Source organism: Melospiza melodia, chromosome 6, assembly GCF_035770615.1.
Source record: "Melospiza melodia melodia isolate bMelMel2 chromosome 6, bMelMel2.pri, whole genome shotgun sequence".
Classification (NCBI taxonomy): domain Eukaryota; kingdom Metazoa; phylum Chordata; class Aves; order Passeriformes; family Passerellidae; genus Melospiza; species Melospiza melodia.
Window position 1 is genome coordinate 49,262,437 of NC_086199.1, and position 27,899 is coordinate 49,290,335.

General features: G+C 43.4%; 2 protein-coding genes and 1 long non-coding RNA gene across 10 annotated transcripts in view; 2 read left to right on the forward strand and 1 right to left on the reverse strand.

Annotated features, from left to right (window-relative positions):
- Nucleotides 1–2,159: 2,159 nt before the first annotated feature.
- On the forward strand, nt 2,160–10,123 carry PRRG4 (proline rich and Gla domain 4). The gene is made up of 6 exons (XM_063160560.1): nt 2,160–2,500; nt 3,037–3,151; nt 6,318–6,481; nt 7,830–7,878; nt 8,609–8,744; nt 9,889–10,123. Exons 2-6 carry the CDS (start codon nt 3,046–3,048, stop codon nt 10,106–10,108), a joined length of 675 nt encoding a protein of 224 aa, XP_063016630.1. The 5' UTR covers nt 2,160–2,500; nt 3,037–3,045; the 3' UTR covers nt 10,109–10,123.
- LOC134420407 (uncharacterized) lies at nt 6,293–22,838 on the reverse strand. 7 transcript variants are annotated; one of them, XR_010028336.1, is made up of 5 exons: nt 21,959–22,838; nt 19,709–19,867; nt 15,980–16,090; nt 10,117–15,097; nt 6,293–6,406 (listed from the first exon to the last, which is right to left on the reverse strand). It is a non-coding gene; the product is annotated as an uncharacterized LOC134420407 (long non-coding RNA). The 7 variants fall into 7 exon arrangements; XR_010028333.1 differs by having other exon boundaries at nt 15,980–17,608; XR_010028332.1 differs by having other exon boundaries at nt 17,471–19,867.
- A 742-nt stretch (nt 22,839–23,580) lies between these two features.
- The window catches only part of QSER1 (glutamine and serine rich 1), a 44,171-nt gene continuing 39,852 nt past the window's right edge, over nt 23,581–27,899 (forward strand). The window contains exon 1 of one of the 2 annotated variants that reach the window (XM_063160557.1): nt 23,581–23,711. In XM_063160557.1, coding sequence (XP_063016627.1) covers nt 23,596–23,711 — 116 coding nt within the window. In that variant the 5' untranslated portion in view covers nt 23,581–23,595. Of the gene's footprint in view, nt 23,712–24,213; nt 24,450–27,899 lie in introns of those variants that run through there. The other variant, XM_063160556.1, reaches the window with a different exon arrangement.

Consider the following 27,899-nt stretch of genomic DNA (forward strand, 5'->3'; position numbering starts at 1 on the left):
ACTGTCCTGTTTAACCAATGTATAACAACTTTTATTTTTTTTGTTACATCTCAGTAATAAATAAGCTACCCTGGTTTTCAAAAACCTCCACAAGCAGCCATGCACACACAGGCAGAAGACACAAATTTTTTGCTAAAAGCTGCACAGTCAGAAGCATTTGGGTAACCACTGGTGAGTGTTAAAGCTCTGAGGGCCTCTCCCAGCAGAGTTCTGCTGCTGCATTGCTCCTCCACCTTCAGAGCAGGGGTGAGAGCCAGCAGAGAGGTTGCATGGGGCTGATCCATCAGTCTCAGTCCTTTAACACCTGGAGCCTTCTCCTCTGATAGGGGCAGGGCCAGGGAAGGATTCACATCCACTCCCCGGCAGGCATACATGAGCAATTCCAAAAAGCTCATGCCCCCCTCTATTCACAGCGATAGACAAAGCCGCCATAACACAATGGAGATTACCTGCTACTTGTACAGCAGATTTCCTCACACAAAGCTGTTGTTGCCACACAAAACAAGTTCCCACACTGGCATGCAGGTGTTTTACTTCCACTCAAATGCACCACAGAGCCCTTGTACATTCATGCCCTTGCACTGGAGCTGTCAGCAGCTATTTCACAGCTGGCTCCACCCTCTGAGACGCTCAGGTAGGAACTCAGCATGAGGGTTGAGCAGACGGACATGGGATCAAGCTGTAAGGCCCTTCACAAAGTAATGCTAGTTTCTCCTGCCTTCCAACAAGTAGCAGGCAAGTATTCTTATCTCCTTGGTATTACCTAGATAATAAACAATCTATACTGTTTTCTTCTAAAATATTATCTTAGTTCTCCACTGTGTTATAAGCACCTACACAATCAGAATACAGAATTTTCTGTTGAGACTTCCACCAGCTAAAAAGCATTAGAGTCATCCCAGCTTCTAAGTTACATGTTCGTCAAGTACCTCTGAACGGCAGCGTGTTGATGTCATAAAGTAAATATTTAACTACAGTCATCATTCCTCCAAACAGTTCCCCTTATTTCACACATCAGAAGGTTCTCTTTTTCTCCAGGGAGCTTCTGATCACTTCCACTAGTGTTATCCAATACTCTCTCACTCTACTCTTTCCTGTTTCTGTATATACAAGCCACTCCAGCACTTAAATAAAGAACACAATCCAAAGTCACTACTGGAGACGCAAGCACAGACACAAATCACTGTCAGCCCCTGGATTTCCTGGTAGCAAAACCATAACACTCACGTATCCCCAGAGTTTCTTTGGTGTACAGCTTTTAACGCAACCCAGCCTATGCCAAAATTTTTCACATAGTTCATATTCCTAGCACGCAGTATTAAACAAATCCTTCCAGCACATGGGAAGCCGAGAAGGAGAAGGCAAAAGAGCCCCAGATCCATTGCTGTGGGAAGGAGAGTGATGGGAGCTCCTGAATGGGTGTGTGCTGGTGCAAACCAGCCTCCTGCATTTCAGGGAGCCACTTCTGCCCCTTTCAAGCCCCTAAGGTTAAGGTTTAGCGGCGCTGACCCAAAACAAACAAACAAACAAACCCCAAACACTAAAACGGACAAACAAACCAAAACCAACAGAAAAAGGAACAAAACCATTGTTTTCACAAGTGTAAAGCTACTGCTGGTCCTTCCAGCTGCCTGGCTCGGAGAGTTTGGTGGAGACAAGGCTCTGTGATGGCCAAATGCTTGCTGATAGGTACAAGCTTGCTTAACGGGGCACACCCTGCCCCGCTCGGGCTCAGCCACAGCCGCTGCTGCGCCCTCAGCGCCTTCCTCCGGGGAAAAACCCCCGCCAGCTTCTCAGCACCGCCGGGAACCCCGGGCACAAAGGCTCAGGGATTGCAGGAGCGGAAAGGACCCGCTGCCTATGCGGGGTCAGGCAGGTGTCTGGAAACAAAGCCCAGGGCAAACCCCTCCTGCAGCCATCGCGGCGCCCGCCGTGACCCCTCTGTGCCCACGCTCCAGGGGCGTTCCTGCCCCGCCCCGGGGCGGCCCCGGCCGGGCTCGGGCAGCGCGGGCGGGTGCGGCCCCGGGACTGCGCCGCGCCCTTCCCGGGAGAGGCTGATCCACATTGCCAGGGAAAGGCTGATCCACACAGTAAGGAAGAGGCTGATCCACACCTGATCCACACCGCCAGGGAGAGGCTGATCCATACAGTAAGGAAGAGGCTGATCCTCACCTGATCCGCACTGCCGGGGGAAGGCTGATCTACACAGTAAGGAAGAGACTGATCCACACCTGACCCACACCGCCAGGGGAAGAAGAGTCAGAGAAGAGTTGATCTACACCTGATTCACACAGCCAGGAAGAGGCTGATCCACACCTGATCCGCACAGCCCGGGAGAGGCTGTCCCACATCTGATCTACACAGCCCAGGGAAAAGGCTGTCCCAGCTCCTCATCCACACAGCCAGGAAGAGGCTGATCCTCACCTGATCCGTACAGCCAGGAAAAGGCTGTCCCACCCCTCATCCGCACGGCCGGGGGAAGGCTGTCCCGCCGGGACAGGTAGGGCAGCGCTGGCTGCTCCTTCTCTCCCGGCTCTGCCCGGGCCCCAGAGGAAAGGCTGTCCCCCGCCCTGCCGTGGCCCCAGTGCCTGTGGCACGTCCATCCCCCGGGCGGCAATGCTGTTTTTACCCGTGTCGGGTGGCTCCGGGTTTATTTCACCCCTCTGACAAAACGGGCTTTGTACCTGTTCCCGTCGGGGGGATTTTGTTACCTCCTACAAAAGGCAGCACTGCCGGTGTCAGAGCCCACCCTGCGGGGCCCTTCCCCGGGGGCCGCCGCTCTGCTGGGCCGGGACAGGAGAGCAGGAGGCGGCCGGAGCGGTGACATGAGCGGTGTTACACAACCAGAGCTCCGCGAGAGACAGGCAGGACCTGTTCGGGTCGGTGCCTCTCGCAGGAGCCGCCAGCCCCCCGTGCGTGTAGGTGCTTGCGCTGGATGACTTCAGATCAGGATTCACTCAGCGTTCACTCAGCGCTGACACTTCAGAGGATTGCGCCGTCGCTGCTGCTTAACTCACGTTCCTTTCTGTCGGGCAGATCCCGGCCATGCTCGCCGTGTTGGTGCTGCTGTGTCAGCTGCGTGTGACGGTGCTCGCCTTTCCTCACTGCCCTGGCGGATCAAAGGACTCGGAGCAACCGGAATGGAAAGATGGTAACTCAGTTTTAACGTGACTTTGTGCTTTCCAAAATTGTTTCTAAGTTTGCTTTGCTGGCTTCTTTAATTGTTTGGTTATTGTTGTTTTGGTAGTTGTTGTTTTGGTTTTTTATGGTTTAGTTGGTTTTTGGGGTTTTTTGTTGTTGTTTTTTTTTTGGTGTTTTTACTTTATGACAAAATTATGCTGCTTTATGCCTGATTTCAGATTATTTTAATACCTCTTGCTGAAATGAGCGATAATTGACTTTGGTGTTCATATCAAGTATTTATCAGAGCTTGTCGTAAGTGCAGATTGGGACAATTGAAATTTTTCCAGCCCGCTGGCATTATTGTGGTTGATACAGCCAGAATCCTTTAGGTAACATCAAAATTCAAAAAAGTTTGAAGCCTGTGTTAAGACAGCATTGTTTTGGTACTGTCTCAGCACATCACAGTTGTATCTGCATATCTGAAACTGCTTTATGTTTGAAATGGTTGATTTGGTTGTTTTTTGAAATTGCTATTTGCTCTCAATGCCAGGCCCCCTTACAACACCTGGAAAGAGAAGCATAGGGCTGCTTTTGCAGTTCTTCCCCGTGGAGAGAGGGAGAGAAGTAAAAAACAAATAAATTCCCCTCAGAGACTCAAGCACTACAAAGCAAAGGCTGGTTAGCATTTTAAGGGCTTCAAAAATAAATTCCTGCCTTAGCTGTCCAGTCTTCTCAGTGGACAAGGAGTGCTGAAACCTTAAAACAGATTTTAAAAAGTCATCATTTTAAAGACTTTTAAAAAGTCAGGAGGCTCCTTCAGGGCAGTATGAGGAGCAGAAACCATGGCTAGCAGAAAAGTGCTTGTGACAGATGATTTGCTAAAATCCATCTTGCTCTGGGCATGAAACATCAGGTTGCCCCTTCCCTGTGAGCTCCTGTGAGACCTCACAATAGGCCCAGACCATTCCTCCTTTAAAGAGAGAGTTGGAAAGAGAAGTTTCCAATTAATATCAATAATATTAATATTATAATATCCAATAATAGTAATATCAATAAAATATTGAATTTTTATATATTATATATATATATATATTAAAAATCCGATAATTTAGCAAAAAAAAAAGTAGAACAGTTGCCAAAGGTATGGGGTACCTGCATTGAGAGGTCGCCCTTCAGCATTTTCTGAGCATCTTTTACCTGCAGAGCTGCTTCACTGAGAGTATTGTGTGGTTGCATTTTTAATTAAATAATTAAATGCTGGGCACCCTAAAACTGCCTGGATCATTTTCTCAAAGCAAGGACTGCAGAACTGCATTCAGGACCCTCACATTTGGTGCTCAATTCAAATCCATCTGTTTCATTTTTCAAACACTGTTTCAATCACCAGGTAGCAAGTAAGTTGGAGATGGAGATATGTGACAAAGTGAAAAAAGTGCAGATAAATGGATAAAAATTCTTAAAAAGAAAAAATGGGCCATGTATCCCTGGGAATTGAGGGTTCTAGGCTCCAGGCAGTTTGATTATGCATTCCATTTTAAGCAAAATGCATCAGTTCTCTAAGATAATTCAAAGGACAGCTAATACTACTTGCATGGTAAAGAGTGAAACACTACTGAGCAAAACTGAAGATCTCTGCTTCAGAAGAACGAAGTTACTTTTGTAATTTGCACTGAACCAAGAATATTGATAATATTTTTTTTTGCCCCATGTAATTATTTTCTCTTTCCACTTGCGGGTTTGAGGGAGTTTTGATTTTGGCTTTTGTTTCTGTTTGTTTGGTGTTTTTGTTTAAGTCCTTTTCTCTGCTTACTCTCTAGGTATAGTATAAATATTTTAAGCTTAGATTTTCTCACAATTGCTTTAAAATAACAAAACCAAATGCACGTACACATGTGTAGCTCCTTCAGTACACAGTGTAACAGTGTGCAAATGATATAAATATATGCTGTCATATTCCTTAAATATTCTATCATATTAAAGCCATAAACAGCCAATACGTAAGTTATGCTGCACTTTTCCCAGTTTTCAGAGAGCAGAGTGTTATGAGAGAGCACTGCAAGATCTAACAGTGACTCTTGGGGTGAAAATTCCAGAGCGATGTGATAATCTTGCCAAACAGGCTAACAAGAACACAAAGCTAATTTGTAGCTGAATAACTTTATCCTGAATCTCATCTCCTTTTTCAGCCATCCAGCTTGGTGTGTAACAATGCTGTTTCTGCATTACACTTGCAAAAATAATCCTCTAGTCATTTTGCTCAACCAAATAGCCTGAATTTCGTGGACGTAGATTAGGCTTTCACTAGAAATTTGGTTTTGCCCTTTTTTTTCCTTTTTTTTTTTTTTTAATAAGAAACTGTAGCAAGAGCAGGCTAAAACTTGACTATGGAAAATGCCTAGTGAGGAAATACATTCCTGTATTCCAAAGCCTTCTATAATTTCACTCACTGTTCTGGAATCTTACCTCGCCACTTAATCCATGAGGCCTCATGGAACACAAAAGAAGAGAATCTCTTCTTTTCAGAAATCTTCAGAAATGCATGTTGTCAGTAAAACTCATATCACGGACAAATTTAAAACAAATAAACTTGGCAATAAGGCACCTTTACATAAAGTTTGGTGCCACAATTGTGAAAGAAGAACAATTGTAGAATGACTAGGAGTCTGCTGATGTGATTTAAAAACTAAATTCTGTAAATAAAACTGTGACTCACAGATACCAGAATATTGATAAAGGTATATTTGGTTTTTTCCTTCCCCCACCCTTGTCTCCTTCCCCCACTAGGTCAGGGTGTTGCTTACTTTGCATCTGGCTGAATTTTGCTTTGTGTGACAATTTCTTTGTTCTTAAGAGCTCCAGTAAAAACTGCTGTTGACATCCCACCAGGGGTCACACCAAAACTGGACCAGCAGTTCTCATGACAATCAAATTCTCTTGGCCCGGATAAGGAATAGCTGAGATGGCTTTTGAGAAAGGCAAATACATTTATTTCATGTTACATAGTTAGAAAATATAGTAGTGAAGAAGAAATTTTAGGAGGAGACTTTGATCTTTCCCTTGTATGTAGCTGAGAGATGGTAGGGGAAGAAATTATCCCAACGTGCTCCTTTAAATTCTTTACCATTCTTTAAAAATACCAAATTTAGCCTTCCTAACTTGTTTTAAATCAACTTTTTTTTTGTTTTCTTCATTAGTGTTCACATCTGCAAGGGAGGCCAATTTATTCATTGGACGACATCTTCTGAACAACAGATTTGATTTTGAAGCATTCACAGCCGATAACCTGGAAAGGGAATGCAATGAAGAACTGTGCAATTATGAAGAAGCAAGAGAAATTTTTGAAGACCCTGATAAAACGGTAGCAGTTCAAATTGACTTTAATTTAATGAGGGAGGTTATTGGCAAAATAACCATATTTTTATACAGAAGTTATTGCAACATACATTATTGTACACAAATACTGTAACTCCTCTAACACATCACTGAGAGATGGCTGCTTATTTTGTTGTAAAAGCAGATATCCCAATGACATGTGGTTCTTGCTTTAGGTACACAGTGAATGCACTTGAATATGTTGAATAATGTCTTAATATATGAATAATGCCTTAATATATCAGTGTTGTCTTAATATATGAAAATTGTCTTAAAGACATTAGATGTTGCCTTTAATTCTGCCAACAAATAGAAATGAAGATTCGGAAGTCCCACTTGTGGCTATTCCTAGATTTTTCAGACTTCTGGATTTTTTTGGTAACTTGTCAGCATCCAGTTTAAATGTTTCACCTTATTAATTATAAATGTATTAATTGACTGATTGCCTGCTAGTGTCATGCTCAGAAGTGTTTTGTAAGAGGCAAAACTGCAGTTCAGTTATTGCTGGGTATTCCTGTAGCACCACTTTCTACCTCCCCACCTAGACATGGCTAACAAGAAACCTGGTATATAAATATATTTAAATATATAAAAACATATAAAAATATATATAAATATATATAAATATATAAATATAAAAAGAAACAATTAGAAACCTTTCAGCTCAGTAAAGGAATGTGAGGATTGTCTGAAGACTGGTTGTTGCGCAAGCAGCAAGAATCTTTTTGTGATTCTAGGTGTGCTCTGCACAAAGAATGAGGAATTCACCCCTGTTCTAAAGGTGGAAGTGTTAGCTTGCCATTACTAACAATTTCCTAAGAAAAAGGTCAAATTGGCTAAATTGAAATTTTGCTTGAGTCTTTTGCCTGGTAGCAAAAGCGAAAATTATAACTCAACACATTTAATGCCTGGTGGTCATAAAACGTTAAAGTTCTTCTCTTAAATGGATCCCACTATTTTTCCTAGCTGATGTGAATTCAAATGTTGGAATTTTAAGAATTTAACTTTGCCTCAAATACTGTTTTGTAGGGATTTGAAAAAAAATAATTGTAAGCATTTTTTGGTGTCAGAATATACCCTAATTTCTATTGTCCTCTGGCAGAAATGTGAGGTAACACTATAGTTAAATGCACTTTTTTCTTTTACCAGCTGGGATCTGAGAAATTTTAATGCAAATTTGTAGAAGAAAAATACCATGGGATGAGTAAATACAAATCCCTCAGCAGGAGTTATTTCTGTTTATGCCACTGCTAAATTCTGCCCAAGGTACCATATTAAATATAACCTGTAAGTTATTTATCTCATATAAATCTGATTCTTTTTGGGTTTTATAGATGGATTTTTGGAAAGACTATTCAACTAAAGGCCCTAACATAAAATTAGGTAAGTCATCTTTTTACTTTTTTATTATATTGCCATATTTTCTGGTTGTTATAATAGTACATTCTTAATAGATCATGCCATCAGTTAAGGAAATCAGAAATTATCTTTTTACTGAAGATCACTGTGAACTGTACAAATATATTTAATTTCCTGATATGATAAACCTGAAGCATCTTAAAGTGGGATCCAATATAGGTCTGTAGGTAATTTCCTTGACCATTCCTTTATTACACAATTGGTAAACTTGGCAGTGATTCTGTGGCTGCTCCTGTGGTTTGGTTTGGTTTGGTTTTGTCTCCTCCCTATTTCTTCAATAATAATATATAACAGCCTGATTTAGGCTCAGAGTAGTCTGATGCCAGATAATTTTAATATATTTAATAATTAATTAATAAATTTTAATCAATTTAATAATTTTATTTAATAAAAAATGGTCAGTTGGATCTGATCAAGGACACAAGTACATGAAGGAATATTTGGAAGGTTTTGGAAGACAGGCATCTCAACAGTTTCCTGTAGAGAAAAGGGGGCACCGACTCCCTTTTGTTTTAAGTTGACTGTGAATGATTCTCTTGGGTTGTGTTGCTCAGATTTAAAGCTTCTTACAGCAAGTTAGACATTTGTGGAAGGAGCAGCCTAATAGCAGTGCTAAAATAGTATTTTACAGTGAACGCTGCAGGCTGGGTAGATGGAAGGAACAGAATGAAAATCACCCATGTTTTCTCTCCAGGTGATGAGGCACTGCAGAAGATTAATGTCACAGGGCTGCTCATCAGCCTGGTTGCTGCTGGAGTGCTGTTGGTTATAATTGCACTGATTGTCTTCTACTGCTGCAAGAGCAGATGCAAATCAAGGCAGCCACCAGGGTAAGGAATTTCACTGCTTAAAAAACCCAAACACGCACAAAACAAACTCTTGCTTAAGAGTGGCATTTAAAAATCACTGAAGATTTTTAAATCTTGGGTTGGTCTAACTATTGTGTTCTCAGAAAATCCAGTGGAAGTTCGAGTTCTTACTTGCCTAGAAGCAAAGTTAAGTGAGCACCAGCAGTAGTTAATAACACAAAAACATAAAACAATATTGCACTCCCAAACCTTTGGGTTTTCCTTTTTTTTTAACTTGTGTATGTGTGTTCTTCATTTCAAAATATTCTTACTAAGATGATGGAATAATTGGCCTGCAATGTGAAGTCTAACATGTTCTGTTGGTGCTTTCAAATAAGCTGAATGCTCTCATGGCATGTGCTCTGCCTCAGATGTGAAGTAGTTGTGGTAGTAGATGATGAAGCAGTGTGGAGGAAATGCTTTTTTACCAAGTCTCTACTCCTGAATGCTCCTTTGTCCTAATCTTGAAAGGAATATAAAAGGATTCTGTGCTTCCTCTTCCCTATAAATGTCACATCATTGAGCTGTTCTTACCCTGTGGTTTGGAGAGAGTATTCTGGTCTTTGTGATCACTGAAAGCATGGTTTTTCTCTTGTGGGGTTTTTTTGGGTTGTTTGGGGTTTTGTTTATTTTGTGCTTAAGACTTAATTGTGGCATTCACATTCCCTGAAAAATCCCTTCATCCAGGATTTCTCTCCTGGGAAGTTGAGAAGCCTCAGAGAAAAAGGAAAACAATAATTATCTCATCTGCTTCTCCTGTGTTGTGCTCACATGTGGAATGTGTTTGGAGATTGTTTACCCACAGGTGATTGTTTCATTGGGTTCTGCTGGGAGTTGTTTTCACTCTTTGGCCAATCAGGGCCAAGCTGTGTTGGGGCTCTGGAAAGAGTCAGGAGTTTTCATTATTATCTTTTTAGCATTCAGTAAGTATCCTCTCTGTATTCTTTAGCATAGTTTAGTATAGCATTCTCTAATATAGCACAGTGTCCTAAAATAATAAATTAATGTTCTGAGAACACAGAGCCACATTCATCATTCCTTCCTTCATCCCACAAACACAATACTTCATCTTCTTGCTTCCCTTTAAAGCAGGACTTTCCACTCACCTGCTGTTGCCTTTGTTTAGGTACATGGGTTATGCGAGGAGCAGAAGAAGGAATTCAGCCAACATCTTCAGGAGGCACGAGGAGTTCTCCTTGAGCCCCCTTCCCGAGGACCCGGAGCTGCCCACCTACGAGCAGGCAGTGGCCTCTGATGGCCAGCACGCCGTGCCCCCACCCCCTTACCCAGGGCCCCCCAGGCACCCCCGGCTCTTCAGAAAGTCCATGTCCCTCCCTGGCCCCTAGGCACGCACCTGCTGCTGGGCTCGGGGCAGGTTGCTGGAACATAACATGCTTTTGAGAAAAGTGCGCACTTTCCTTGCATATTGCAAGATGATTTACAGAAATGTGAAAGATCTTCTGGACGACGAGGGAGCAGTGAAGTTCCCGTTTGGGAAAAGAGGGCACCTGGCACAAAGGCTGCAGGACTGTTCTTTGCACAAAGGCAATGTGCCAAGAGGAGAGAATGCAGAAAGAGCAAGTCTTGCACTGCTGCCCTCTTCCTTATGAGCCATCTCATCAAACTAATGATTCTTCATTAATAGTTTCATCTTCTTTTTCTTCAGAAAGAACAGTATTTTAATTGCTCATATTGACACTAGCTATTTTTTGTGACTTAATATTTTAAACCACCATAGGAAGTCTGCTTTGTTGTTTGACATATTCACTTCTTTGCTGGGTGAATTTTCTATTCATTCTTGTAATGGACTTGAGTGCAAAAATTATTTCATGGCTTGATCTGTCAAATATACATATATATAGATATATTTATAGTACTGCTAGTGGATTACGCTGGTTTGGTTTAGACATTGCTGGTCACACAACTTAATTGGTTGTATTTTTGTGTGATAATTTTGCATCAAAAGGAAGCACACTGCCAATTCCGGCAAAGCACACTTCCATCAAATTGTTTTGATGTTGAACAGGTCAAAGAGAGGAAATAGAATACTGTGGGCCAGTGAATGTTGAGCAAAAAGCCAGAGATTTGTCCCTTTTTGAAAAGATACTCAGGTTTCACAGCTAATGTTTCTTTCATGGTTTAAAGGCTGAAATGTAGAGAGAAACACTTAACTTTCAAACCAAAGCCCAATCTACCCCCAGAAGCACTTTAATAAATGTGTCTGCCACTAAAGGGATGACAAAATGATTCCTTTAAGTAGAATGAAACATCATATTAGCTCAAAAATCAAGAGTCAAGAACTCCTGGGAGTTATTGGTTCTCTGTGTCAAGACACTTTCTGTATCTACAGCTGTAGCCACTGTGAATTTTACATCTTCTTTTTTCCCCCCTCATTGAGTCAATGCTGACAACAGCAAATTCTATTTCAATTTGCTGCCTACAATCCACTTTATAAGTTAAAGGATTAAGGGTTGAAATGAATATGAAATATTTCACTGAATCTTATTTTTTTAACATATTGGAAGCTACTGTGTTGTTGAGCGAGATGCAGAAATTTGAGATTTTCAATCTGTAAATGTCTTTGTAATGATGGAAACACTTCAAATCTTGGGATGTAAAGGGGGCACACTGACAGTGCTGCACAATGAAGTCTTGCCCTTGGAAAAACAAGTACAATGCAGTTGGTAGCAGTGCCATTGGTGTTCCTGTTCACAAAGCTTCACCATCCAATTTGGCTTTTGGTGAGTCACAAATCTCTCTCCACCTCCATTTTTTTGTTGAGAGATGGGGGAATCCCCATGTTGGGATGTTTCAATTCACTTTTGCCCTGCTTGTGAAAGCATTTGGAAGCTCTTGAAGTTCTGTAAGACTGAAATAAATGAATTGTGTGAGGTCACTGTTGATTATCAAAATACAAGGTGATGACAAGCTATGCAATCATAAGCTTGCAAAAACATTCTCCCATATTTCCCTTTCAATTACCTAACAATTTTTCAATTTTTTTAATGTGCATTTTGAGCTCTAGGGCACACTTTTACCTAAATTTTTCCTGGGACTCAAAAATTACTAAATTACGGAACTGACAGGAGCACTGCAAAGGAAAGGGATTTCACAGGGCTTGTGACCATTCAGAGATTCTGTAATGTTGCTACAGACATCTGGCAAAGGCAAATTTTAAACACACTACAGAAATCATACAGAATCCCATTAAATCACTGGACATTTGATTTTTCTACTGTTCCTACAAATTATTTGCAGCTGATTCCATCAAATGCAAGAAAAATCTCATCCTTCATAATTAATAAAAAAAACTTAAGAGGGTGTAACTGTTAAACATCAATGGTGTAGTGCTCTGGGCAGTAAAATGCCCTTTCAGTAGAGTAAAACACTCAAATTTACTCAAGGAGTCTGCACCTTAGACCCCGGGAATGTGCAGGACTGACATTCAAACACTGGTTGCACACGGCATGATAATTTGGGAGACACATCCTGCCTTCTGCAAAGAAGGAACAAAGTTTAAAATTTAGTTGAATACAGTGTAAACTTACCTCTCCTTGTAGAGGGACAGAATTCCTTTGAATGCCACTTGTCTGGGTTGAGTTTGTTTTCCTTCTTTCATGCACTGACTCGTGGCCCCCTCTTACCTTGTATCTGGTGTCTCTTTAGAAATCATAATTCAACAGGGTTAACAGAGGCAAAATCAACAAGAGACAGACTATAGGGAGTTATGAATTTAGATTAAAATTCAAATTCATTTATTTTGCCACGCTTGCAAATTTTACATGTAGCTTCTTTTGAAAATGGAGTTGCTATTAGAATACATAAAGCAGCAAATGACCCTGACAGAGACCAGGCTTAGATTGGATATTGGGAAAAATTCCTTTACTGTGAGGGTGGTGCTGCACAGGCTGCCCCTGGATCCCTGGAAAAGTTCCAGGCCAGGTTGGATGGGGCTTGGAGCAACCTGGTCCTGTGGAAGGTGCCCCTGCCCATGGCAGGCTGTCTGGAACTCGATGATCTTTAAGGCCTTTCCCAATCCAAAGCATTTTGTGATTAAGTAGGAAGAGAAGGAGGAAGATTTTTGAGGAGCAAAGCAGCAGCAAGTTAACTTGTATAGAGATTTAAACTGTCAGAGTTTTGATTTTGGTGTTTCTTTCCAGGACCTTTAGGAAAGACAGTGGATTTTAAGTGATTTAACAGAGATCTACTATGACTGTTGGAAACAGAACTGTCTAAACAAAACACTGGTAAACACAAATATTCTGTTTTAAACGTGTCACTATAAGTGCTGTTAGCCATTGCCTTGAACAATTTTCCAGAACAACCTTTTCAGCATCACAGAAGATTACAGCATGCAACATTTTAGAAAACAAGACAGTTCATTAATTAGGGCAAATTATAAGGGTCAGGAAAGTGATCTCTGGCTGTGTCAGTTGAAAAATAAATCACTGAACCTGTTTACTGCTGCAATTATAAAGCCTGCTCTATGTTCTATCAATTATGCATTTATAGGGCAGGGGGTTGTTGGGATTTTTGTGAATTCATTGAAACAGCAGAACCAAAGTACAACGTAGAAGTGCATTTCCTCACCACAGCTGATGAAAAAGTGAGCTCTGAAACATTTGATTCTGGTCCTCTCAAGGTTTTTATTGGCTGCAGCTGAACTGGGATTAGAGCAAGAAAATGAGATAACTGATCACTTCAGGTAATAAAAAGTATAATGCTCTGCCAAATTCTTTACCACAATGCTGTTGCCAAACCCAGTTCAGAGTATTCTATTGTTATAATGATGCCCACTTCTATTAACTGGAATGTTTCAGTCTGATCTGCCCTTGAAAGTTATATTGGAAATCTGAAAAGCGTAGCAAAATTCCTTATCATTCCTCAGATTATCAGCTGTGAATAAGATTAATTTATTACCTGCAGCTTAGCAACACTATTTCTAGCTTTAAATAAACCATCAAAGTAATAAAAAAAACCAAAAACAAGCAACAAACCAAACTTTTCTATCCACAGTCTCTCCTGCCAACAGAACTTTTACGGCTGCTATCCTTGCTTGTTCCATGTGGTATAGAGAACAGGAAGGAAATTCTGGGTTTAAAAGCCATTTTCAAACACTTCAAGCACGGCCTTTCCATACTGTAAACACCTTTCAATTAATTCCTGTCACTACAAATTTATCACTATCATTTCCACAACAAAGAACTTGTACGTGTTTTCCTCTCAAAAATCTTAAGCAGATCTTCTCAAATAACCTGCTCTTTATTTAGCTATTTTTGACTATTTCCAGTAATTTCTGAACTGTATAAACAATTACTTAATCTTATGAACATGTTTCCTTCTACTTGTCTGTCAGAACATTTTGAATGCACTTGTCACTGGCTATATTTAATTCTAACTTTGATTTCAAGTGCTGTCATATTTTGGGTGATGGGTAGCAATATTTTAAACTCTGCTAGTCTCTATATTATTTTGTAAAACAATTTCCAGATAAATGTTTATATAAACTAAGCACAGCAAAAGAGAAAATGCTAATTTAGCCCATGATTAAAAAATGAAAAAAAACTCTGACAACCCTTTTGATTTCTTTTAAATTGAGTTGGTAACAACTCTTCTGAAAGCACCTAAAGGGGGCTTAGAGGAAAATGGAGACAAACTTATTAGCAGGGCCTGTTGTGACAGGCTAAGTGGTAATGGTTTTAAACTGAAAGGAATTTAGACTACATATAAGGAAGGGTTTTTTACCATGAGGATGGTGAAACATTGGCACAGGTTGCCCAGAGAAGTTTAGGATCCATCCCAGTTTATATGGGGCTCCATCCATGAAGATGCTCCTGCCCATGGCAGGGGGTTGGAATTAGATTACCTTTGAAGTTCCCTTCCAACCCAAACCATTTTAGATGGTTCTTAGATGATTTCTCATGCCATAGAGAACTTATTGCTAGAGAAAAAGGGCTATGGTTTGTTTTCTTTAACACTGGCAGTTTCTGCTCTGGACAAAATCTTCCTGCTCCACTGCTCTAGTTTAGCTGAGCATCTGAGGTTCATGAACTGCAGGCACTGAAGATGAACTCTTCAAGACTTAACCAGGTGTTAACCCTTCCATCTTCCATGACTTTTGTCAGGCCTTGGGTGAGCAGATTTAACACGATGGTATCACCAAAAAATACCCCTTTCCTAGGGGTAGTGAAGTAAGTGAGATCCCCCCAGTGAGGAGCAGAACAAAAGCAAGGCTGGAAGCAGGAGTTCCTCATGTGGCAATGGCAATTTCAATCTGAAGTGGAGGCACACATGATGCAGTGTGTGTGGAATTCCTCAGAGAGGCAGGAGGGCAGCTAGACAGAGCAAATATGGAGCACAGTGAATTTCATTAAATTAAGCCACTTTTGATTTACCCTCTGGAAAATAATTCAGAGCTGTGTTTTTTCTTCCAACCATACAAGAGGAGCTGAGCTCCCCAGAGACTACCCAAATCTCCTATATTTGAACATCCAATGAAGCTGTTTAACCAGATAACTGAACTGATATTTGAAATACAGCTGATGGGATAGATGCTTCATTCTCATCAAGTGTCTTGGGACAACAATTCCGTCTTTCACTCCATTTATATAAATTAATCATGGCAAAAGAGAAAATACTAATTTAGCCTCTGATTAAAAAATAAAAAAAAACCTCTGACAACCCTTTTGATTTCTTTTAAATGGAGTAGGTAACACTTTCTTGCATGCTATAGTTGGTAACACTAGGTGCTTTTCCATGGAACCCAGACTACTGAAGCACTGAAGCATTAAAGGCCATCAGATGCAGGCAGGCATCCCATTCTGGGAGCCCCACACTCTAAAGGGAGCAGACAGACTTCAAAGCACCTGAAAAGATATTTCAATCTAGAAAGTGGTGCAGTTAAACATAAGTTTTGAAATTTTAATTTCTGAAGCAGTGCCTACTTCATTTAAGAAACAAGAAACACCTCTGATTGCTCAGTAGGGCTCAAGCTTCAGTTTAATTTCTCTGAAGATCAGCAAGTATTGAATATATAAACATCCAACATTTCACATTAAACACCCACCATTGATATCATACAAAGGAAAATGTCTTCTAGTAAGAGTTAAAATAAAACACTTTCTATTAAAAATATGAGTTTGTTCAAGATCAAAGGTTTTATTTAGGTTTTTTTGTTTTTCCTATGTGCAATGTCATTGCACATTTCTCCCACTTACCTTATACCTGTTCTGGTCCTTACTGGATCCTTTCATAAATCATCCAGTGAAAACATAGACAGCTTTCTCAGGACTGGGTGATTTGAGGCAACACAAGTGCAGTGGTGACACCTTGGAAGGAGTGGAAGCACATGACCAGGAGGAGGATTGGGAAAAAGAAGGAAATAAGATCTTCTCCTCATTGCTGCAATGAGCTTTGCACCAGCTCTCCATCATCTTTTGTCATGTTAGAAGTCAAGCTTTCATAGACCAACTTTAGCTCAATAAAATGAATTCTGAAGATTTTGCTTAATTTGTTTGTACACATACTCAAGTTTTCAAATAAATGCACAGAGCAATGTAAGTGAAGAAATTCAAAGGAGGGCATTTGCTGTGAGGTTCCAAGACAGAGTGTGATCTTTGAAAGGCAGCACTCTCTTCCCTATTCACACATATCTTAATGCCTAGCTTCATGTTTAAAGAGACCACATGCCAAATTAAATGCAAAATCTAATCTGTTAAAGCAACTGCAATTTTCTGCTTTGGTCAGAATCCCAATTACAACAACAAACAACGCAGCCAGTGATTAATAACAAGCCTAACCAAAACTCATGTTATTACTGCCTATCTGATCTACTCATTCATTCCTGCTCCTGTAGGATACCACAGGCTGGCAGCAGCCACAGCCTGCACAAAGGTGCTGCATCCAGCATGTGTAGCTGTCCAACAGTGCTCAACAGAAACATGTGCTGCAGAAATCTCATTTTGGGCACTTTTCACAATGTGTTGATACATCAGACCCAATTCAGCTTTGGCCTGAACTTCTTCAAACTTCATCTGATTAGATACATTCAAGTCGCTTGATTGTTTTATCTTTGAAACATTAGTTTTTGAAAAAGAATGTCCTCAAGTCTCCAAAACACTGTTTCCAAACAATTGTGAAGATTCATTCTCTCAGCACAAGGCTATTCATTACATTTATTTCTAAATCTTTTGTTGACACATCGTTAGCCACTGAAAGCTAAGCACCAAGGTGTTTGTGTATGTTAGCAAACTATTTATGATACTGTGATAGTTCTAAAATAAAATACTATTATGTGCTGAAATACAATCCTTTTTGTCCACTTGCAACAACCAAGCTGTAATCTCAGACTTGCACCATTAATTGCACGTTCTGCCCTTAACTAATTTCTTCCATCAACAACAGGTGAAGCTGCTGATCCAGCATGTGCATCTGACTATTCTTCCATGATTCTCTTCAGTCCACCAAAAATTGCCCTAAAGCACAATAAGAATTTTGCTGCAAAGCCCAGTTTACAGGTTTAGCTGAAAGCCTCTTAAAGGAAGAGAAAAAATATTTTGGCACAGAAACGCAACGGAAGAGCCAGAACAATACCAAAACCAGGCATCATCTGTTATGGAAATGCAAAGTACAGGAGCAATGCTGTCTGTGAAAGGAGGCACTGGGGATAGAGAGACATTGGAAAAATAGCAGAGTCAGGTTTGTTGTACCTGCAGTGAAAAGGAAGTCAAAAGCACAGGCACCTTGTGCTGCCAGCCTGGTGCTCTGACACTCATGACACCATTAAAGCTGTACCATACCACGATGTTCTTCTGCAGAGCCAGGTATGGAGGGGCTTGACAGCTGGCCTGCAAGCAAAGCTGAGTTAATGGAAGAAATAACAATTGATGATTTTCCAGTGTATCCACAGCAAGGAAGAAGACAAGGCTGTCAGCATGGAAACAGATTAGAAAAAAAACATGGAAATTTTTGTAAGCTAGACTACATGCATAAGTAGATGTTTATACATGTCTTATTAAATTTCTCTAGAACTTTTGCCAATTATATTGACATTAATTGCTTTGCACCAATGAATATAATAAGTTATTGAGATATAGTTAACGACTTAAGATCATGTTTTGTTAAGAGTATATAAGCTGGAGAACACAAATAAAAACTTTTTATCTTGGACCTTGATCACATGTGTGTGTCACGTCTGACCTAATGGTGACAGACAGTCTTGTACATCCCATCCTTCAGTGGTCCAGATGACACTCCTCAAGGACAGGCTGCCATCCAGAGGGACCTGGGCAAGCTCAAGAGGTGGCCCATGGAAATCTCCTGTAGTTTAACAAGGCCAGGGCTGGTGCTGCACCTGGGCCAGGGCAGCCCCTGGTACCAGTCCAGGCTGGGGATGAGCAGATCCAGAGCAGCCCTGGGGAGAAGGACTTGGGGTGCAGGTGGGTGAGAGGCTGGACAGGGGCCAGCAGTGTGCAGCTGGAGCCCAGAAAGCCAATGCCAGCCTGGGCTGCACCCAGAGCAACCTGAGAGCAGCTGGGGAGGGGATCCTGCCCCTCTGCTCTGCTCAGAGTATCCCACCTGGAGCTCTGCATGCAGCACAGCAAGGACAGGGAGCTGCTGCAGGGAGCCCACCAGGGTTAGAGGGGATCCTGCCCCTCTGCTCTGCTCAGGGTATCCCACCTGGAGCTCTGCACCCAGCACAGCAAGGACAGGGAGCTGCTGCAGGGAGCCCACCAGGGTTAGAGGGGATCCTGCCCCTCTGCTCTGCTCAGGGTATCCCACCTGGAGCTCTGCATGCAGCACAGCAAGGACAGGGAGCTGCTGCAGGGAGCCCAGAGCACAGCACCAGGATTACAGGGATGGAGCACCTCTCACAGCAGGACAGGCTGAGGGGATTGGGGTTGCTCAGCCTGGAGAGGAGAAGGCTTTGGGGTCACCCAGCTGTGGCCCTCCAGTGCCTGCAAGGAGCCTGCCAGAGCAGTGGAGAGGGACTTTACAAGGGCATGCAGTGACAGAACAAGGGGGAGCTTTACAATGAAAAAGAGCAGCTTTATATCAGATTTAGGGGGAGATTCCTTGCTGTGTGAGTGGGGAGGCCCTGGCACAGGCTGCCCAGAGCAGCTGTGGCTGCCCCATCCCTGGAAATGTCTAAAGCCAGGTTGGATGGAGCTCTGAGCAGCCTGGGATAGCAGAATGAGCCCCTGCCCATGGCAAGGGAGTTGGAACTGGATGATCTTCAAGGTCCCTTCCAACCCAGGCCATTCCATGATTCTATGCTATACAATATAAAAAACAATCACACTCAAACACTGGCTTACATTTCTTCTGGTAACTTATGTAATAATTCTAGCACACTGTGCAACAAAGAAGCTAATAAATAAATATAACAGTTACAAATAAATACATTGATGCCAATCATGAACTGGAGCATGATTTTTGGCCCTGGATCTGTGATTGCTATATTGCTTTAATTATGATAAAATCACAGAAAAGTGCCAACTATTCCTTAGCTTGATCCTGCATTTCATTTGGTATATGTTCACTCTAAACATGTAACCAGACCTCAAAAAGCAATATTGCCATTCAGCCTTGTGCAACAGTGAATGATTTAAAGATAAGCAGGAAATTTTCCTTAAGGGGCAGTGTGTGTGAGCTCACACAGTTCTCCAACAGAGCTGGCTTGATTCTGGCTGAAGTGTCACACAGGCAGAGGAGCCCAGCACTGTCTGCAGAGTGCACTCCTGGACTCCAGAGATTCCCATGTGGAATACACCACCAGCCAAGACAACATCTCACCACGAGATGTAAAACTCCCCTGTCATCTCCTCCTGGCTGCTCACTACAGCTGAGCCAGCTGACTCAGCTCAGCAACATTACAGAAAAATCACCTCTGGCAGAAAAAGGTAAAGGTGAAAAAGGGAAGCCAGTGGAGTGAATTCATTACTCACCCTGTGGCTAGAGCCCATCACTAGAAGTGAGAGGGTGAAGAAGGGAAGCAGGGACAGTCAGGCTTTCTTCTTTGAGTTGTCAGCAAGCAGCTGAGGCAGCCCAGCCCTGCTGCCACGCCACATCTGGAGGCAGCAGCACATGGAGATCATTCCTCAGACCTTAAGCAGATGATTCCCATTAAAGTGTAACCTTAAGTACTTATATCTGTCTCCTAGCTATCAAATTATATTTTTGATTCTATAAAGGATTTATTTTTTCCAAGTGGAGACTCATTGTTTAGGGAAAGAAATGAGAAACAAAAAAAAAAATCAGTAGTGCTCCAAGCTGGTACACTGCACAGATTGTGTTACAGTGCTTCAACTTAAGATTTTGGTCTTAAGTAGAGAGAAAAATTGTATTATGTTTCAGCAAGATATTTTTATTATATTAAATTCTTGACTTCAGAGAGAAGCACATACAATATCACTACTGGCCACAGGCACTAAGTTATGCACTACAGTTCAGAAGGCATTTTAGCCCACTAAAGCTCAGTTTCTAAACAGTAAGTAACAGCTGCATTTGAAAGAAAACCATTCCTTATTAAGACAAGATTCCAAGTTTCAGAATCATTAACACACCTAACATGACTACTAAATACAAATTTTAATATGTACACTTTAATCTAAACATTAAAAAAAGTCTAATTAACATGATCTATCAATGGACTTTTTCTATCCCTGAACAGATGCTTCAGAAAAGCTGCCTGTAAGTTTCCTGGGTACCAGGGTACTGTAAAAGCACTTACTCTCAACATACTCTATTGTTGTCTTAGAGAAAAGTGTTACAAAATACCATTTGTTACAAAAAGATAAAATGCACAAGCTTGGAGGAAGATTTCCTAGACAGAGGACAGCAACGAGCAGCAGGGGTCAGTTTAATGAGAAAGCCGCGGAAGTCTCCCTGGCTGATCTCAGGACAAGATTGACCTCATACACAGGAAAAGCAAATCACTGGATAAACTGACTTTATCTGATGGTTGTGGACATCAGTGATTAAGCTTTTAGTCTACTACAACTTTATTAAAACCATGTAAAAGAAATTAAACTTAACAACAGCCGTCACAAATTCTGTTTCGCTCAACTTCACTATTTGAATGCCAGTAAAAAGGATCTACTCCAGCAATGCTCAGGGAAGCACAGTGTCTGTGGTTCATTTAGTGGTATGAAGGCACTGTCTGTATTTCCCTGCCTGCAAATCTGGACGGGTTCTTGTTTGTGATTTCTCGTGTAACATGATTTTACAGCCATGTACCCACCCCCACATTCACTTTAGAGCAGTTCTGTAATGGAAATAAACAACATAATGGCATTCTTTACAGTTCATGTTGCCATTACTTGAAGAAAAAAACAAACAAGACACTAGCAGTTTTACAATTTATTAACACATCCTTCCAAATTTAGGACAAGAAACTCCACAGCAACATGTTCACTCTAGAAAACCAGACACTACAAGTAGATGGAAAAGGCACTTCCTATCAGTTCCATGTATCACCCTGCTCTCAGCCCCACTTGAGGGAAGCAATGTGCTCTAAGTGCAATAATATAATGGCGATTAGTGGAGATCCTGCAGGGAAATAAAAAACTGTGGGTCCTTCCCCACTGGAAATGGCACTTTCAGCAGCATCAGCAGCGCAAACGCTGCACTATTAGCATACAACTGGAGTCATTTTCTGCCATCAGGCCTCGTTCATATGTAAAACAGCAACCCTCCCGTTTCCCGGGGAGAGAAAGTCTCCCACCCCCCTCACGGCTCCTCCAGCTGCAAGCAACACAGGTGTTAACTTATGCAAACACGAGGAAAACTCACTCTGCTGGTTTCTGGCTTTGGGGAGCTGCTGCTTCTCCCTCCAGCCTCTGCCCTGGCCTCTGGGTGACTTTGCTCCTCTCCTCAGTGCTGATGACTTTCACACTTACCTTTCTTTCCCTCCCCATCCATGGCTGCATTTCTTCCTGCTGCTTCTTGAAATTAGGCATGAGAAAAGCAGAACCTCAGCTTTTCCTCCTAAAGTGTCATGCTTTTCTTCTTTCTCATTTAATACTGATCACTCCGTCTTTTCATTCCAATGTTGAGGTTTTTTGCAGCTTTTTTTTTTAACATCTAATCTGATTGGCTGTAGCCAAATTTCTAAATGCATTTCACTACAGAATTCATTTCAGTCTGTGGTTCGGAATTGCCTGGAGTGCTACAAACTGAATCTTCAAAAGACTTACTCGCTCATTAGCATACACCTTCCTCTTCTGAGCAGTGCCTTCAGGTGCAGTCACCCTCTTTCCAAGAGCATGTTCCTCATCTTTACCTCTGAGGCACATTCCTCCTGCTCATCTCGGCCTGCCTATCTTCAATCTGCAGGGAAAGCAAGACACCGCAGTTCACTCATCATCCTGATGTCTCCTTCGCTGCTACCCTGCTCTGTGCAGATGGTGCCCGTCTCCCTTATTCTTTGTTTTAACAACCATTCCCCAAAAGACACAGGAATTTACCATCTACAAACCAGCTAGCTTAGGCTGCTCTAAATAAAAACAAACTGCTTTAGCCAGTCCTAGCTAAAGTAGAAAGTTTTACCATTTAAATTTAGACTAAATAAAAATAAAGAATAGATAGATATTCTCTCTCTTCTCTTGCTAGCTGACTTTTGGCATACACGAGAAAGCTGGAAAGAGATTTTTCACAAGGGCATATGGTAACGGACAAGGGGCAATATACAAGGGGCAATTGACAAGGGGAAATATACAAGGGGCAACTGACAACGGGCAACGGCTTTAAACTGGAAGGATGTTTAGATGAGATATTAAGATGAGATTATTTACTGTGAGGAGGGTGAGACACTGGAACACCCAGAGAAATTGTGGCTGCTCCATCCCTGGAAGTGTTCAAGGCCAGGTTGGATGGGGCCTTGAGCAACCTGATCTAGTGGAAGGTGCCCATGGCAGGGGGATCGGACTGGATGATCATCGAGGTCCCTTCCAATCCAAAGCACTCTGCGATGCCATCATACAATTCCATTCAGGCCTGCGGTGACTTCTCGATGGGGAATGCCCGGGTCTTTGGGAAGCTCTGACATACAGACACATAAAGAGGCGGTGGCTCGGCGCTCCCCGCCGCGGGGGGAGGCGGCCGGGCGCGGGGAGAGGCGTCAGCGCCCGGTGCCGGTGCCAGGGCGGGAGGGCGGCCCACAAAGCGCCCTACAATGGGGCGGCTGCCGGGCTCCATCTTGGCGGCGGCGGCGGCCCCGGAGCCCGCGGCTGGCGGCGCTTCCCCTCCGCGGGAACAACATGGCCCCGCCCCGGTTCCTCCAACAAAGCGCCAGCGCTTCGCTCCACCGAGGAACCGGCCTCCCCCGTACCCGACACCGCCACCCCGCCCGTCCCCGCCTTCAGCCCCCCCACCCCGCCCCGGTGGCGGCTACCGCCCCCCGCCACGCTCCGCTCCCGCCGCCGCGCTTCCCCCTCGGGCCGCGGCCGCCCGTCCGCGAGTCACAGACCTCCTTCCTCCTCCTCTTCCTCCTCCTGCTGCTCCCGCTCCCCCCGCCGGCGCTGCTGGCGGCGGCCCCGGCGGCCCCTCCGGCGCGGCCTCCCTGCCCCCGGCCACGGAGCCCGTGAGCCCCAGTGCGCTGGCGGGGGAGGAGCATCCTGGGAACGCGCAGCCCGACATGGGTCCGGCGGCCGCGCAGCCCCCGCCGCCGCCCGCAGCTCCGCCCGCCGCCAGCCGCTGAGCGGGAGCGGAGCGCAGGGGGCCGCACGGGGCCGCGGCGCTGCCCGCCCCGGATGAGGCGCCGCTCCCCCCCCGCCCCGCTCGGTCCCCGCCGCCCTCAAAAGCGCAGGGCCCCCGCGGAGCCCCCGCGGCCCCGATGATGGACAGGAACTACCCCGCGACCCCCGGCTTCGCCGAGCCCCTGGCCCCGGGCACCGCGCCGCCCGCCGCTTCCTGGGCCTACGAGCGCGGCGCCGGCAGCCTCAAGCCCAGGTGAGGAGGGTCCGCGGCACGAAAGGCCGGGGGCCGCGCCGGGGCCTGGCCGAGGGCGGCCGAGGGGGCCCCGGCGGCGGGGCAGGGCAGGGCGGGGGGCGAGCGGGGCCCGGCGGCCCCGGGGAGGCCGGGCCGGGCGGGGCGGCGGAGGCCGCGTCCCGGCGGGCGAGCGAGCGGGCGGGCGGGGGGCGGCGGCGGCGCGGGCTCCCCGCTGTCCCCGGCGGCCCGCGGCGCTGGCGGCGGGGCGGGCGGTCTCTCCGCCCCGGAGGCTCGCGTCGGGCTGCGGCGCGGGTTCAAGAGTTCACGCGTCCCTGGCCGGCTCCCGGAGCGAAGCGGGGCCGCGGGCACCGGCGCTGCCCGGCCGAACAATGCTGCCCGCCGGGGCACCGGGCCGGCCGCGCCGCGCCAGCATCCCCCGCGCCCGTCCGTTTCTCCGCCGGTGTGCGCTCCGCTGAGCCCGGCGAAGCTCTTCGCTCTAAAGCGCTGCTCCGGGGCGTGCGGAGCCTCCTCCTCTCAGCAAAACTTGTCTGGAGCGATTCAGTCCCGCGGAGAGTTCTGCAAAGTTCCGGGAAGTGCGGGGAAAATACGGGATATCTTATTGGCTTCGGGTTGCTTTTTGATTGTGTAACTTTGCCAACTAAAAGGAGTATTCTCTAGGCGATGAGATTTTCGTTATCGCCTGCCTTTTATGTCTCTCGCTTGTTTTATCTGCAGTTCCCATCTCGACGGCGTTTAAAGGTAAAAGAGAATCTCGGGCTAAAAATATCCCGTCAGAATAGGTGCGCTGATAGATGACTTTGCACTTGGTTCTGAAAGTGGTCAGACATGTCTGATGAGATTAATAGATTATCAGGTCAGAAGGACTGTTGCAATCATTTAGTCTGACCTCTTCATAATGCAGGCCATAGAACTTTTCTTTTCCCCCTCAATCTGTGTTTGGAAATAGAGTTTACGTTTTAGAAGGTGTAGTTAAAAATTTCCCATGAGCCAAAATTCAGCGCAATTCTTGGTAAAGTATACAAGTGACTGATTTATATTGTATTTCTGATATGAAGAGGGCTGCCTTTAGTTTTTGGCCACCGAGTCCTGTTTATAGCTTCATCGACGCTGAAAATATGTCGAGTATGAATTCTTATGAATTCTAATTAATTTCTTGCTTTACTTATTTTTCTTAATAAAAATAACATAATCTTTTGAAGTTTATTGCCAGCGATTTTTTTTCTTTTTTCTTTTTTCTTTTTTCTGGGAGAATAACTTTAGTTATTCTCACAGATTTCTTTCAGATTTCCTCCAAGTTGTCCATTTCCCTTCCTGAGTTGTGCACATTGCATTTGAGATGCAGTGAGAAGATCTCAGGAGCTCCCTGGGAAGTGAGTGAGGCGGTACATTCCCTGTTTCACAGAGAATTGCAGCTTTTCGGCCAAACCCTTGCCCCATCAATCCCTTTAGCCAGTTTCTCTGAGGAGCTGCCTGAATGGCAAAGTAAGGTCTCCATATAATTCTTCCCAATTTTTCTTCCTGACCACTGAAGTGCTTTTGGTGCTGTTGCTATGTTGATTTCTGTGGAAGTCAGTGACCTGTCCTTTCTGTATTGCTTTTGCCAGCTCCCATCACCTCTTGAGGGTCATGCCAGCTGTTTGGAGGTGATTTGGATTTCCCAGGTCATTTAAGAATAGGTAGTGCAGAAGCAGAACTTGGATTTTACAGGATTTTCTTTTTTAATATTTAAAATAATCCCCTGGTTTTACAACACATCTTGCAATTTTTTTTAATCGCTACTGTGTTAATGCAGTCTTAAATGTACATTTTGGGAATTCTTTAGGAGCAATGGCATGGACAAAAATCCCAAGACAAGTACCATGCAGAAGCTCATTAGATCACTGCCTGCTGCCTATACCAATCAAATTAGTATTATTGCATCCCTGTATGATATGGCAGTATTTATACTATGCTTCAGGAAACAATGTGGAGAAAACTTTTAGTTCTTTGAAATTTCATCTCCAGGTTCTATACATGGTGACAAATGATGCATTTAAAAATTGTTGGCTGAAACATTTAAACTTTTTTCTTTAACTGTACCAAGAACAGGGAAAATACTGAATAATGAATCCTATTTTGTGCTTGAAATTCTCCTGATCTAGCTTCTTTGGATTCATGTCATTTTAACAAGAATTAACATACCCTGTCTTTGGCCAGATTTAAAGATTTGAACCGTGTTGGACACAGAGATGAGTAGAGTCTGGGCTTTAGGTGCTTGTGGATTCCTCTACTGCTGATGATAGCACTTGTCTTTGTATGGATGGAGTTGCTGAGGAATGGGGATGGAAGAGTCATTCCTGTCACTGCCAAGGCTTGCAGCAGCCTGGAAGGAAATTGTGGAGGTATAGATGTACTGTAAAGGAACATGCTGTCCATGCCCTCGACTTGTGTTACAGATCACATCACATTTTTCACAGTGGTGTTTCTGATTGTGGTTGACAGGTAGTCATCTTAACGGCTGAAGCTGCATTAGCCTGATGTTAAATTAAAAAATGTGTGTCATGTTCATCTGGTACTTGCTTGAAAAGAATTCAGCCTTTAGGTGATATAGATGACAATATTTCATTCAAATCTCATAGTTACGCTCTTGCAGGCTGTGTTGTGGCAGGTTTTGTTCCCTTTGTGTGGAGAGCCATGTTCACAGTCTCAGCTCATCAAAATGATTTCTCCTCCCTACAAGCATTGCTCCTGTCTTCCTGTGCTTCACTTCAGCCATCTGGTTTTTATCCTGCTTCTTATTTCTTGCAGGCACTGTTTTGTCTGTGCAATGCCTCTATTCTTATCAACTCAAAGGAAATGTGTGGTGAAGTGTTGCAAAGACATTTCTACCAGGCCTGCTGTGACATAACTCTTGCCATAGAATAGGAGATGGTGGATTGGGATGGAAGCTGATGGAAATCACTGGCATCCCTCTGGTACCTAAGCAGGGACACACTGGGATACTGCAGCCTGGTAGGAGGGGCTGAGGGGATGCTCCTGACCCCCAGACCCCTTACACAGCCTGTCAGCATCAGAAGGAATTGCTGGTGGTTCTAGGAGTGCCCTGCCACTTTTGGCCTTTTACTATAGTGTCAGAAAACCCCACCTCTGTGCTTAAACCCTCTTTTGGCCAAAAGCTCTTGAACAGCAGATAAGGTGTGCCATGCTTACTTGCTGCTTGCTCAGGAATTATTGAGTATTCAGAAACCAGCTGATGTATAATAGTGTGAGAAACTGTTGTAATTGCTTGGAAAGAGATGTGGAGACACCTGATAATGGATGAGGTTTCTGGTTGAGTTTCTCTGACTTGGGGGTACTCATTTAAAAAAAGATTTTTACTAGTGGAAAGATCTCACTGTTCTTGTTCTGTTTTTACCACAGCTCCAAGACTCAAATCTGCTACGTGTGATTAAAAGTCAGTCACAATTATTTTGTTGTTGATTTAAATTTTATGGTGATTGCCATGGTCTCTGATGTTCCTTTATGTCTCCATCCATCTCTGTGCTACCCAATATATGGGATTTTATGTCATTTAATTCAATATGGTTCTTTACAACAGATAGCTCTGGCATTGTTAGTGTGGCCTGTAACAGCTAATCTAAGATAAAGAGTTAGTTCCTGTGATAGTTCATTTGCAAACTTGCATAAACGGGAGGCTTACACTTTTATGATAAATGGTTATGATGGGTTTTTAAACTCATTTTTGCATAGCTGTCAAACTAATGCTTATTGTAACAGCTGTGTGATAATTGTGTTTTAGTTAAGGCTCAATTTTAAATTCTAATGGGTTTTTGCATAGCTATAGGAACTCTGTAAGTGCAGAATATTTTAGAAAAGATGAGAACCCTTTCTTTCATCAAATGAAATTGTTCTGAAAGGTGAAACCAATGTTTGTTGTTAAATACATTCTACAGAAATTTCCCTATGGCGTAGTATTTCAAGTGCGTGCTCATAATCTGGGAATATACTTAGAAATTTTGTATTAAAAGGCCCAGAAACATTAAATAAATTTTAAAAACATAAAAAAAGGTAGGTCACTTTTAAAATCTTACCAAATTTTCTGTCATAGTTTATATCTGAAACATTTATACATGCAAAATAAACAGAGGTAGTCCATGGCATAGTGCAGATAGCTTACAGGGACTTGCTGGCTTTTGTTTGGCTTCCTTT

What these genes read in the sequence shown, in the direction of transcription:
- PRRG4 (XM_063160560.1), top strand. Translation starts at nt 3,046, where the DNA reads ATGCTCGCCGTGTTGGTGCTGCTGTGTCAGCTGCGTGTGACGGTGCTC. An exon ending in TTGAAGACCCTGATAAAACG is followed by an intron (nt 6,482 to 7,829) that starts GTAGCAGTTCAA and finishes TGGGTTTTATAG; the next exon opens with ATGGATTTTTGGAAAGACTA. An exon ending in AGGCCCTAACATAAAATTAG is followed by an intron (nt 7,879 to 8,608) that starts GTAAGTCATCTT and finishes TTTTCTCTCCAG; the next exon opens with GTGATGAGGCACTGCAGAAG.